The sequence below is a fragment of the Balaenoptera acutorostrata genome, chromosome 9 (assembly GCF_949987535.1).
Source record: "Balaenoptera acutorostrata chromosome 9, mBalAcu1.1, whole genome shotgun sequence".
In the NCBI taxonomy this organism is placed as follows: Eukaryota; Metazoa; Chordata; class Mammalia; order Artiodactyla; family Balaenopteridae; genus Balaenoptera; species Balaenoptera acutorostrata.
Window position 1 is genome coordinate 101,304,423 of NC_080072.1, and position 12,925 is coordinate 101,317,347.

The following is a 12,925-nucleotide window of genomic DNA, read 5'->3' on the forward strand; positions in this document are numbered from 1 at the left end:
TCTTTCTGGCTTGTGTCCCTTTTTTAAATGAGGAAGATGCTTCCGTGTTTTGGTTTCACATCTGAAGAGTGCGTGTCCCATGTATGGAGTAAGGATGAGAATAACCAGAGGTTGATTTCACAAAGGACAAAAATAAGTCATGTTATTGGTTATGCCAGTGAGAGCCTGAGAAGAAGACTTTTTGCAATCTGGTTAATGCCAAACAGCAGAGGGCTAGTGTTTCTTCTTGGGGAAGTTGAGTCTGGTGGAATCTGCAGAGAGGGGAAAACAGGCCACCCTGGCCCGGTGCTCCAGGTGTAAGCACTTAGTCATGACAGAGGGGGAGAGAGTCTTCCTTTAGCGAGTCGGTGGCCGTCACTCATCATGGGTCCTAATTTCTGTGTTGGTTTGATCTCTTTCAGGTTAGTCTGAATGATTCCCACAACCAGATGGTGGTGCACTGGGCCGGAGAGAAGAGCAACGTCATCGTGGCCTTGGCCCGGGACAGCCTGGCGTTGGCGAGGCCCAAGAGCAGCGATGTAAGTATTGGTGTCACTCTGGGCGTTCCTCTGTGCGGCCAGGACGCCCTTTTCTCATCCATCGGGGTTATCATGCCAGACGAAATATGGGGTAATTGGGAGAATCTGGAAAATAACTTATATCCCTTATCTGCTGAACACGGGGTGGCGCAGTCAGCGTTGCCAAGAGACCCATGTGCTGTGTGGTGACTTTTGTGCAGTGGTAGGGTGTGATCTGGATCGTTGCATGTGCTCAGCAGAATGCCAGAGGTGCGTTCCTGGGCAGAGCTGTCGTTCGGCAGTGGAGCCCGATGGAACCGAATGGGTCTTTCCCATGTGCTGATTTCTTCTAACCCGTTACAGTTAGCACAGTTAGCACTTGAATCTGAATCGCTCAGACTCTTAATTTCCACAGTTGGCACCTGACAGTGTTTAATAGCCTAGGTGCTTTGAAGACATTAGACCAAGGGTCACACACTCAAAGACCCGTGATAGAGGCCAGGTGGGTAACGGGCAGGGGCGAAGCTGCCTCCACGTTTATAACACTCTTCACCTCCACAAGGAGGAAGGGTCTCTCCCATTCTTCTTGAAGTATGTGGCCCTGTGGGACTTCTTCCCACTTTTGATAGAGATGCAGGTTCAAGAAACATTCACCAGTATCTTGATTTGAACATGGTGGTGAATGCTACTTGGTCTCAGGGTACGAGACACTGGGAAGTGGAGGGACTTTGAGCTTCTGGGCTGTTATTGACTCTCAGCTCTGGTTGCCATGCAGGGCCCAGTGCTGCTGGATCTGATTTTTTGAGAGAAGCTCAGAGGTGGGGATTTTTACATGAAAACTGCTGAGTCTTACAAGTTGGCAGCTGACATATAGCTTTTACAAACCCTGCGTGGGCCAAGTAAAACATATATGAGGGCCAGAGTGAGCCCTTGGGTCCAAAGTCTGTGGCCCCTTCTCCAGACCTCCCCTTGTGGGGAAGAGGAACAGCCCCTGCCTCGGGTCAGGGTGAGGCTGTGGACAGAAAACCACGTTGTGGAGCTTCGGTCACTCTGCACTCTGGCCAGAGGAAAGCCCCTGATGACTTGGCGAGCACTGTCCCATCAGCCTAGAGGACACACTTGGAATTCTTGAGCCTAGATTTGGTCTCCATGAGGCCCCTCACTCTGTATCCACCATCTGGTTTGGATGTGCTCCAAGGTAGGGGACCAGAGGGCGCCCCAGGGGCTGTTTTCTAGTGGGCTGAATGGGGGCAGTTGGGGAGGGCAGACGAAGGGCTGGCCATCATGATGTGTAACTTGGCCCAGGGTGGGTGCTGAGCAGTGGTGGTGGGAAACCACTGCAGCTGACAGCCAGTCTGGGTGCAGTGACCTGGTGCAGGGCTAGGCTTGTTTGGGGCCGTGACTTTGGCCCAGTTATAAATGCGATCAGGGTTGGCAAGCGCAGATGGCAGTGTATCGATGACTGTTGGCCTGTGAGAGTCCGTAGGCCCCTGTATTCAGCATCATCGCCATCCAGAGGCATCTCTTTTGAGCACAGGAGACAGCTCTCTGCCCTACTGTATTAAGAAATCCTCAGGGTTTTTATGTATTTTAAAAATTCTTTGTGCAGATAGTATTTTTGGTGAAGACCTATCTTTTTACTGTTTTGTGGTACAAACAGGAGCCCAGAGGCATTCAGTGATTTGCATGGGGTCACTCAGCATGTCTGGGGCAGGGTTGGGGCTGAGACCCCATCATGTACTCAGTGCGTGAGGGTATAGTGTTGGCACGGTGACCAACATTAGTTTTAGCACTGAAAGTCCTATATCCTGGGACCCTCCTCAGTCTTGGATGAACCAGGAAGGTTGGTCACCCTACAGATATTGCCAGTCTATCCAAACCCAATTCTCACTCTGCCTAAATATTTGGGTGATTCTTACTAAGGACCCATTGAACATTTGAAACGATAAACTATTCTGGAATGAAGTATATGCTAAGATTAAGTGGAAAGGAAACTTCGTGCTTGGAGATAATAAATTGGGACGGCAGAGATTTCCCTCATCAATGCATAAGCTACATTAAAGAACTGGCAGATGAAACCGAGATGTTCTTATGTGAAAAGTTAATGCAAAAATAAATTCTGACTCAGAGGCAGGAGTAGGTGGTGCTGGAGTAGTAACAATCTAAATTTTCTTTAAAGACTGGAAGCACGGTTCACAGGGCCCCGTCAGCAATCCAAAAGGAACAGAACCTATACAAATTAGGAACTGTGTGAGTTGGAGAACGGCCAACTCACACATATTCAATATATAAAAAAGGGATGGATCTGGAAGCTGGAATTCCGGAAGATTTGCTCTTAAACAGAAAAAAAAAAAAAGAATATCCGGATGAACTTGTAGCCAGTGTGAGCCCATGAAGCATGGCTCCTGCAGGACCTGTCTTTTTCTGTGCTAAGTCTGTAGATGAAAGGAAAGCGAAGGTGGTGTTTATCTTGACCGTCCCCGCCTCTTCCTTTCTGCACCCTCCTGACGTATTTTACCAAGTACTCAGTTGCCACATAATTGACCAAAGAGCTTTCCAGAGATAGTGTCTACTGGAAGATCAGAATCAACCAGGGGAGGCATCAAGAATGGTAGGACTCACTGCCCTTGTACCCAGAGTGGTGTGACAGTGTGATTGGTGCCCCTGGGGATTGGCAGGGGAGCAGGGCCCGCGCCCGCCGACAGGGCAGAACTTGGTAGCCTGTGGGAGCCGGAGTCTAGCTGAGCCCCAGGTCTGAGAGCAGAATGCGTGGGTTTGAATCCTGGCTCTACCATCCATCAGCAGTCTGACCTTGAGCCAATTCCTTCATTTCCCCTTGGTTTTCTCATCCATCAGTGAGATCGTCCTTGTAAAATCTTGCTCCCCAAAGGGTGGTCTGCAGACCGGCAGTGTGCGGGTTTCATGGGAGGTGGTTAGAAATGCAGAATCTCTAATCTCACCCCAGACTTCCTGAATCTGAGTCTGCATTTTGACCTGTGTCCTGCTGGGTGATTTGTAGGCGTGTTACAGTTTGAGAAGTACGGGTGTAAAGTACTTAGAACAGCACCAGACACGGAGATGTGTTCTGGACATTTTAACCCTTCTCCCCCTCGTCTCTCCTCCTCCTCCTCATTATTATTATATGGTTTTGAAGTACAGGGGAAATAATTTAAAACCGTTCACTTTGAAGGACCATCTTTAGAGGTAAGACTGATCTAACTAGCGACTTTTGGCAGTTTAGAAACTGGGTATGGAATTAAGAGATACAGACTACTGTATGTAAAGTAAATAAGCCACAAGGATATATTGTACAGCACAGGGAAATATAGCCCTTGTTTTGTAATAACTTTACATGGAGTATAATCTATAAAAATATTGAATCACTATGTTGTCTACCTGAAACTCATATAATATTGTAGATCAACTATACTTTAATTTAAAAAAAAAAACTCCTTCCTTCTTTATTTAGTTAAGGGAGTAGTGTCCTGTGGAGGCCAGAGAAGACTAATTAGTGCGGAAACCTGTGTCTGGATGCAAAGCAAACGGTAGAAGCACAGGATGAGTGAGCCTGGGGGGCGTTTGCCTCAATTCACCTGGAGCTCATTGTGGGCAGTGAGTGAGGCAGCATGCTAGGGAAAGAAACCCTGACCCAGAATGTACCAACGGGGGTGCTGTGTGGAGGCCGTGAGGTCGTCAGCCCACTTGGCCTCGTCTGAACACTGGAAGAGGCCCTTCCAGGGCTCTTCACCGTGGAGGAAGGTGGGTAGCTGTGCACAGCCCCGAGCTTGCCTTTGCCCTATTGATTTGTTGATCGAATAGGGATAAGAATTGTGAGGATAGGATCAAAATACCATGTTGGAGTCGTCCAGCCTGGAGAAGGGAAGCAAGGTAGGCTGATGAGCAGTTTGAGAGCCTCAGGTGTAGCATGGACCCTCACATGCCTTCCTCACTTCTGTGTAGTGCAAGCCCCAAAGGGATGGAGTTTGCTTACGGACGAGAACGTTAAGGGGGAGGTTTCTGGTTTTGAGGGTGGCCGCACCTCCACCACCAGTGGGTGATGCAGAGGTGTGGCGGGGTGTCTGGGGAAGGCCCCGGGCTTCATTCAAGGTGGTGTTTTCTCTCTCCATCCGGTGTCCCTTCCAGTGCCTGGGCTGTAGCTTTGGTGTGTGATCTTCCTCTTTTAGCAGAGAAATGTAAGCGTGCAGAGGAAAACATTCACCCAGAACGTTGACTTGAGAGAGTGGAAAGTCAGCTGAACTTGGGCTTGGAGGAACCCGTCCTAGTTTTGTCAGTTTCTAGCAGCATGACCTTGGGCTAGTCGTTCATTTCTCTGAGTTTTATCTCTTAAATGTAAACAGCTGTTCACTGAGTCACGGATCCATTCATTTCACTCTCTTTTGTTCACTTACAGAACACATGCATTTACTCATGCTGTGGTTTATAATGAAATTTATTCATTTCAGAATTCTTTTCTGAGCACCTGCTATGTTCCAGGTCCACGGAAAGTGGCAAAGGAGAGACTCACTCACGGGGTTTTTAAAGATGAAGAGAGTTGATGTATACAAAAGAGTACTGTTACTGAAAAATGCTGCCCCAATGTGAGCTTATTATCACACTTGTGCCTCTGAGGCGGTAACTCGGAGTGGATTATCCATGTAGGGAATGCTAGGGCTGGAAGGGGCCTGAGCTCCCTTTTGGAGAAGCCGTCAGTTTGCTGCGTGTGACTTTGAATGTCACAAGGAACACTTCATGTCTGTTCTTGGCCTGGAGGATGGAAGTGAGAAAGTACCGCTTGGTCTTCTACCACTCAAATGATCTGTGAACTCTCAACCTGCTGAATTTAGGAAGCTGTTTTTGTGGCAGCCCCTTACCATGTGTTTGGTAGTCGGGGAACACGTGCTGTGCTTAAGCGTGTGTGTTTGTAACAGGAATTCTTCCAGATATTGGCAGAGGTTCTGTCTGTGCTCTTCCAACCTCGACATCTAATAAATATTAATAACCCCCATGTGCGCTCAGTTTTCTCTGCACAAACGTCGTGTAGTTCATTGTTCACGTGGGGGCATCGTTTACCAGCAGTGACGTGTTTACATGCCCATTGTGTGAAGGGCTGTGTCTTTGTATGCCTGGCGTCTAGCGCAGTACCTGGCTCACATGAACCTCTCAGAATGTGTTTGCTGCTGAGTCGATGGGATTCGTCCCGAGTTCCCATTCTTCTTGGCGTTCACCTGTCCTTTTACTTTAACGCTTTCCCCAATTCTAACTCAGTATTATATTCATAGTATTGACATTATAGTGTGATATTCATCTGTCAGGCTCATTTTTAACCCACTGACTGTCTTAATTTCACAGTGTCTAGGTAGTAAAGTCTAGGGACAAACTATCTGACAGCTTCCATTTCTTCCATCCCTTTCTTGAGATTTGATGGCTTTCAGGTAGCCTCCGGGCACCTGGTAGACACTCAGTGCACAAGTTATTCTTCTGTTTCATCCCTGTGGTTACCGGGGAGCCAGAGACCCGGAAGCAGGAGAGAAGTAAATACCATTGGCAACTGCATGGCCCCCCGCTGCTGTTCCTCTAAACTCAGAATCTCCCATGTTACAGGGTCGGGTGCTGGAGGAGGGGGGTTCTGGGACCCCTCTGTGCAGCCTCTGCGCATATTTAATCACTTAGCACTGCTCTCTTTTTCATCTCTGGGGCTACTCTGTGAAAACCCATGAGGGTTTTTTTTTTTTTTTTTAATCGTCTGGAATGCTGTAAGGACAGAACTCCCCAGCAGAGGGATGAGAATTAGATTACCTTTTGGGGACATTTCAACAGATGGCAAAACAAATTCTCAATCCCTTCCCCTCAGACAATCCCATTTTCTCAGCCTCTGGATATAATTTGTTAAACACTCAACCCGGCCGTGGTGAGGAGCTCATCATGGTTTCTGTCTGCGTGTCTCCCCCTCCAGGGAATTGTTGTGGCCTCAGAAAAGAGGCCACCGGCTTGGGGACAGACACGGAGGTGACCTGCTTCTCCTTTGTGGGTTGTCATCACACCTGTAATTTCATGGTATCAGGGACCCGCTGGGAACCACATTCAGGATGCAGGGGACGCGTTTGCAAGTGGAGGCGGAAGGAGCCGCCCTTCTGCCACGTTTCTCACCGATCCTTTTCTTCTTTCCCACCTCCATCTTCCAGGTTTACGTGTCTTACGACTACGGAAGATCATTCAAGAGAATCTCAGACAAGTTGAACTTTGGCGAGGGGAACAGCAGCGAAGCTGTGATCGCCCAGTTCTACCACAGTCCTGCGGACAACAGGCGTGTAAGGACGTCACCTGTCGTTGACTGCGTGGGGCTGTCTTTTGGGACCATGGCTGTGCTGCAGGAGGGCTGGGAGATGCAGCGCTTGGGCGTCTTTGCAGCGTGACAGGCAGCCGGGGACTGTTTTTCTGCTTACCTAGGAGTCGGTGACAGAATGTCATTCTCAGGGCAGAACTGTGCATCATCAAGCAGGCCAGGTCCTGGCCAGGCAGGATTTCTAGACAAACAAGGGCAGGTTAAAGCCCAAAGAATCTGCCAACTGCCAAATAAGTTGCCTGATTCATAGGTGGCAAAAATGTTACCCAGGGCCACTGGGGCTTGCACTGGGGTCTACTCTGGGTCTTCCAGGGCAGCTGCTGAAGTCTTGGTTTCATGGGTATCACCAGTGTGTGTGCACACGTGTGTACCTGCGTGTGCATGTGTACCCCCCCTTCCCTCCAGCCTATACCGGTCTAGAAGGGAAAGCCAGGGCAGCTGATACTGCTGTAGCTCCTGATTTGTTTTCCCAGCTGTCTTCCCTGGGGCTTTGTTTCTGCAGTAGAACCCGGGCAGTTTGATTTGGAGAAAGCCTAGACTTGAGATGGCCCTGGGCCCCAGGGAGGAAGAGGGGGGTGCAGGAATCAGGCAGCCTGCAAGGCTTTCCTGTTGGTTAGGTAGCTTCAGCTTGGAGAGTTGTATTTGGTTGCCTTCTTCCCCACTCTAGCGATCCCTCGCTCATTTCCAGGATAGGATGGCTGCTTCTAAGGATGCTCGAAAACTAGCTCCTTAGAAGCAAAAGCGAAGGTACGGGGTAGCTGCTGCTTTTTGCTCATCCAGAAAGGAAGGAGAGAGCGAAATCCACATGGTTCTCTGACCAGGTCCCCCCCACCCCCCCACAGTGCTGGCTTCTCAGGTTGCATGTGGTCTGTTAGCAGGGGCTGTATTCAAAATATTTAGCCACTGGAATGGCCCTGACCAATCAGAACAGACCCAATCTGGAGGGAGCTGGGTATTGAAGGCCACCCTGCTGAGGCAGGCATTAACCTTTCAGTTGCTGGATTGTGGGCTGGTCCTGGGGAGAGGACCAGGCCAATGGAGCTTTAGGAGGGGCCACTCATGGGTTTAAACTGGCTATTTACTAACAGAAGCAATTGTTCTTTTTTTTTAATAAATTTATTTATTTATTTATTATTTATTTTTGGCTGTGTTGGGTCTTCGTTTCTGTGCGAGGGCTTTCTCCAGTTGTGGCGAGCGGGGGCCACTCTTCATCGCGGTGCGCGGGGCCTCTCACTGTCGCGGCCTCTCCCGTTGCAGAGCACAGGCTCCAGATGCGCAGGCTCAGTAGTTGTGGCTCATGGGCCTAGCCGCTCCGCGGCATGTGGGATCTTCCCGGACCGGGGCACGAACCCGTGTCCCCTGCATTGGCAGGCGGATTCCTAACCACTGAGCCACCAAGGAAGCCCTAAGCAATTGTTTTTTTAACGACTAGAATAGGTGCTACTGGTACCTACTAGTTAATATCAGCCCTGTCCGATGGTCTCAAAGTGGAGGGGCAGTTAGGACAAACTCTCCTCTAACCTAACTCCAAGGTGACCGAGCAGTTCTTCCCTCTGTGAAGAAAAGCACAAAAAGGGGTTGGGGGCTTCCCTGGTGGCGCAGTGGTTGAGAATCTGCCTGCTAATGCAGGGGACACGGGTTCGAGCCCTGGTCTGGGAAGATCCCACATGCCACGGAGCAGCTGGGCCCGTGAGCCACAATTGCTGAGCCTGCGCGTCTGGAGCCTGTGCCCCGCGACGGGAGGGGCCGCGATAGAGAAAGGCCCGCGCACCGCGATGAAGAGCAGTCCCCGCACCGCGATGAAGAGTGGCCCCCGCTTGCCGCAACTGGAGAAAGCCCTCGCACGAACAGAAGACCCAACACAGCCAAAAATAAATAAATAAATAAATTAAAAAAAAAAAAAAAAAAAGGGGTTGGAATGGGTTCTGTAGTCTGGACAGCAGGCCCGCCACGCCCCCCCCCCCCGCCCCACACCACTGCAGTGTCAGGCCTGGTACTGGGGACTCCCAGTCCCTCGAGTGACTGGGGAGCCCTGCCCCGGGGTGCAGCTTGCTGGCTGTGTTGCATCTCCTGTGGATCGATCTGCCTCTCAAGAATCAAACAACCCTTGGATTAGTCTCTATGTCAGGTTGTACCTATCCATTATCATTAGTAGTAGTAGTACTATTGCACATTGTCCCGAAGTTAACTCTTGCTGAAGTTGTGGTCTTGAAACTGCTCTGTTGTCCCTTTCAGCCCCATCTCGTCCCCTCCTCACCTCTGACCGCAGGGCACAGATGTCTGTAAGCAGGCTCTGTCTCCCTTCCTGCTTGTCGCGGGTTGCAGTGAGCAGCTGCTAAACCCGCCTGACGGAAGAGTCAGAAGACAGGAAAGATGAAGTTCGGGGCTTGCGGCGGGGGGTGGTTTAGTGCAGGGAGAGGATCTGGGGCTTTTGGAGCAGGTGAAGGAGCAAGGCAGGGGCTAGGGCAAGAAGGAAGGAGAACCAGGAAATGGTTGCAATAAAGGAGCTCTAGGTGCTGCAGGTGAGGTGGGAGCCTCGGGCCCGTGGCCTCAGCGCTGTCACCTTGAAGAGGAGGGCTGCTTTGATTTCTCAGTGCTGAGTTGGGGATGATTTGCAGTTGGTGGGAGGATGCATAGGGCTGCCTTCTTGGAGAACTTGGTGGCTCTTGGACCTGGGGCCTGGAGCAGGCTGAGTGAGGTTAGGGTTGCTGCCTTCCCTGTTGGGTTTGTTAATTCCCCAGAGGAGGCTGTCTGTTACCCCTCCTCAGACTTCTCAGGAAGGAAGTGACTCTTACTGTGCCGATGACTTTGGTTACTCTTGCCTTTGTCCCTTGGAAGGCAGATTGCCCCACTCGACCTACCACTTCCTGAGAAACATCCCCCATGGCTGAGTGCTTTGCCCTCTACACCAGGGTGCTGGGCCCAGGCACACCACCTGTGCACAGATGTTAGCATGGCTGCCACGGAGGGCGATTGGAAATGGTGGAAATGACTGTTCGCGGCAGCTCGGAAGGGCTAAGATGTCATGAAAGGGCCACGTGGAAGTCTGGGGGGGGCATGGCCTGCAGGAGGGGAAAGAAGGTGCTGCTTAGGTAAATGGAGCGGCTGTGGGGTCATGTGAGAGTTCGGGTCTATTTTCGAATCAGCCCGCCATCCCACTTCCTTCTTTGTGGTCCCCTGAGGGCCACCGCGTAGAGCGGCGTGCGGCTCCAGCCGCCTGACAGCTCCACCAGCCTTGCAGCGCACCCGAGATCGGTCGGCCGTGTCCAGACGTGTCTGGGCTCCTTGAAGGTCACTGGATGTGTGGTCAGGTTTCCCAGCCTCCACAGATGCGAGAGCTGGTCCTGCCTTTTTCCGGGCAGAGGCTGGTCCCGGGTGAGATGGTGAAACGCTCTCTCTTCTTTCCCTTGGTTCCCACCTCCTGGAGGTGAGTTCGTTCACTGCTTCGTCTGCCCAGCCTCCTCTCACGGTACTCTTGGCTTCTTCACTCGAAACTGGAGAGAGTCATTTAGGCTAACATGGAGGTGAATTCTGTAGCGACTTTCGTTATCTCTCCGGAGGTCTTTGTGTTTTAGGAGGGAACGTAGCGTTAAGCTAAAGGAAAAGATGAAGCACATCTGGAATATTAAGAGATTGCAGACATGCTTGGAGAGGTGGGGGGTGGTAGTGAAGATGCTCCTGAAATTGCCCAGGTTAGGAAGCATCTAGTAGGTCAGCTCTGCAGGGTCGCCTCGAGCAGACTTGACAGCCAGGCGTCCCGGGACTAAAAGCAGAGTAGCACGTCCCATGCCTTCCTGCTCTGTGCACATTTGAGGAGGTTACTTAACGGCAGGAAGCACGTGCCTAAGGGTGGGATGGAAGCTGCAGGTCATTAGGGTAACACTGGATCAGAGAGGTGAAGGCTTCGTGGGTGCTCGGGACTAGGGCTGGAGCTTCACAGGTGGGCAGATTTCTGTAGCTGGAGCAGAGCTGGTGGGCACCCTAGGGGATCAGGGAGGAGAAGGACATGGGCAGAGGCTTCAGGGGGCCAAATGTGTTTTCTCTGCAGGCGGGGAGGGGAGGGTTTGCACTGAATGGCTTAATGATGTCAGTGGGGCCCCACCTGAAGAGGGAGGAGTTTGCCCCCTGCCTTGAGGACTGGAGAGAGCCACGGAAGAACCTTTGAGTTGGCGGCTTACTGTGAATACTGTCCCTTAGGGACCTGTGTCTGGTCTGCCGGCAGCATGCAGGATGGGCTGGAAAGGACAAGGTTAGAGAACGAGAACGGTCAGAAAGGGAGCCCATGGGTTACTATAGGCATGAAGTTGCACAGTCACTTTACCAAACCTGATATCCACCCTCTAAGGGTCTCACTCCCTGCTGGTCCTAGAAGCCAGGAGGATGAGTAAAACCCAGTGCCGACCCCAATTTCCTCATAGTCTCTAGTAGGACCACGGGCCACGCTAGTAGCACTGGGAAGAAAAAGGAAGGCACTGATTGTGAAAAACCTTTTAGAGGAAAACCTAACAGGGTAGGTGGCCGATGGAAAGTAAGGGAAGGCAGTGGAGTAGAAACCAGACCCTAATGGTGAGTAATGGGACTGGGGAAGGTGTCACGTGGGTAGGGCTTGGGACATGGGGAGGGAGAAGTGGGTTTTGGGGAGCAGGTGGTGAAGAATTCAGTTTTGGACAGAGAGCAATATCTGGGCACATCCGGGTGGAGATGCTGACTGAGAAGGTAAAGAAGGTCATGAAAACTAGACTCTTGGGAAGACATCAGGGTGGGCGTGGAGATTTGAGAGTGTTGGAATGCGTGCTCCTGGAGGGGCAGTGGTGGAAGCTTTTGGAAGGATGAGCCATAAACCACGGTAGCAGCCGAGGATGGAGGAGCCAAGGTCACCTGAGGGCAAGGAGCTGAAGAAGACAGAGGGGCTGGCAAGGGAGAGTCAAAGACAGATGGTCAGGGGTGGGGCGTGGAGCGTCAATGCGGCAGTGTCGCAGAAGGCAAGAGAGCTTCCAGGGAAGCTTAGGGACTGGATTAGGAGAGGAGGCACTTCACTGAGCCCAGCAGTCCAGGCCAAGACCTATGGATTCAATTCGGGAAAGGCTGCCTTTTTGTGGGAAGGAGAGAGGTAAGGTTTAATGAACCAGCCAGACGCTGATACGAATGCTGCCTCTTCCTGGTCACCTTGGGCAGCCGACCTGTCTAAGCATCAGTGTCCTTGTTAGTAAGAGAGGAGATGACAGTGTCATAGCCTGGAGTTGCTGCGGGGACGCTGTGAGTGAAAAGAGGCAAGGTGTGCAAACGTTCAGCCCAGTGCCTGGTGCATACTAAGTGCCTCTTGAAAAATTGTAGCTATTGGACTTCCCTGGTGGTCCAGTAGTTAAGGCTCCACACTTCCAGTGCAGGGGGCACGGGTTCAATCCTTGGTCGGGGAACTAAGACACACATGCTGTGCGGCACAGCCAAAAGGAAAAAAAAAGAAAAAAGAAAAATCATAGGTACTGTCATGAACATCATATGTTCTGAGGCCGGACATGTGATTTCTAGGTCCTCAAATGTGAAACTGCAGGCAGCCATGGGATAGGGGTTTCTGGAGAAAACTTTTCAAACTGAGAGAACACTCTCTCCCCCAATAACCAAGACGGTTTCAGAGCAGGAAGATGGGCTGTGTTATTTCTAGGGGACACTTTTATGCCCCAAATTCTGATGGTCCTCTGAGGGTCATAATTGTTTTTATCACTTTGCCTTTGGTTCCGCTAGTTTTTGCTTTCATACCATTTACTAGCCTTTAGAGTTAGATTTAATTAGGCTTCTCCGGAGTTTGGAGTTTTACCTTAGATGCTGTGGAGGAAACAGAGGAGAGAGAACACATAAAACACACGCCTGGGAAGCTTACAGACTGGATGTGGGGAGAGAGCGTGAAGGAGAAGGAGCTGGAATGTAAGAAAGCAACGTGTAGACAAGTGCGAATTGTTTCTGCAGGCTGAAGCTGTTAGTGCTGAAAGGGTTCCGAGCTGAAGCTGGGTCTGGAGCAGGTGGAATCAATTAGGGAAAGCGTCCTTGGACTGATTCCTTTGCATCATTGATTTCTAGGATGTCAGTG

General features: G+C 50.9%; 1 protein-coding gene across 3 annotated transcripts in view; it reads left to right on the forward strand.

Annotated features, from left to right (window-relative positions):
- SORL1 (sortilin related receptor 1) overlaps window positions 1–12,925 on the forward strand; it is a 162,136-nt gene that overhangs the window by 16,262 nt on the left and 132,949 nt on the right. For all 3 annotated transcript variants that reach the window (XM_057553490.1, XM_007196698.2, XM_007196697.3), the window contains exons 2-3: window positions 402–518; window positions 6,680–6,805. In XM_057553490.1, the coding sequence (XP_057409473.1) occupies window positions 402–518; window positions 6,680–6,805 (243 nt within the window). The remainder of the gene's footprint in view (window positions 1–401; window positions 519–6,679; window positions 6,806–12,925) is intronic.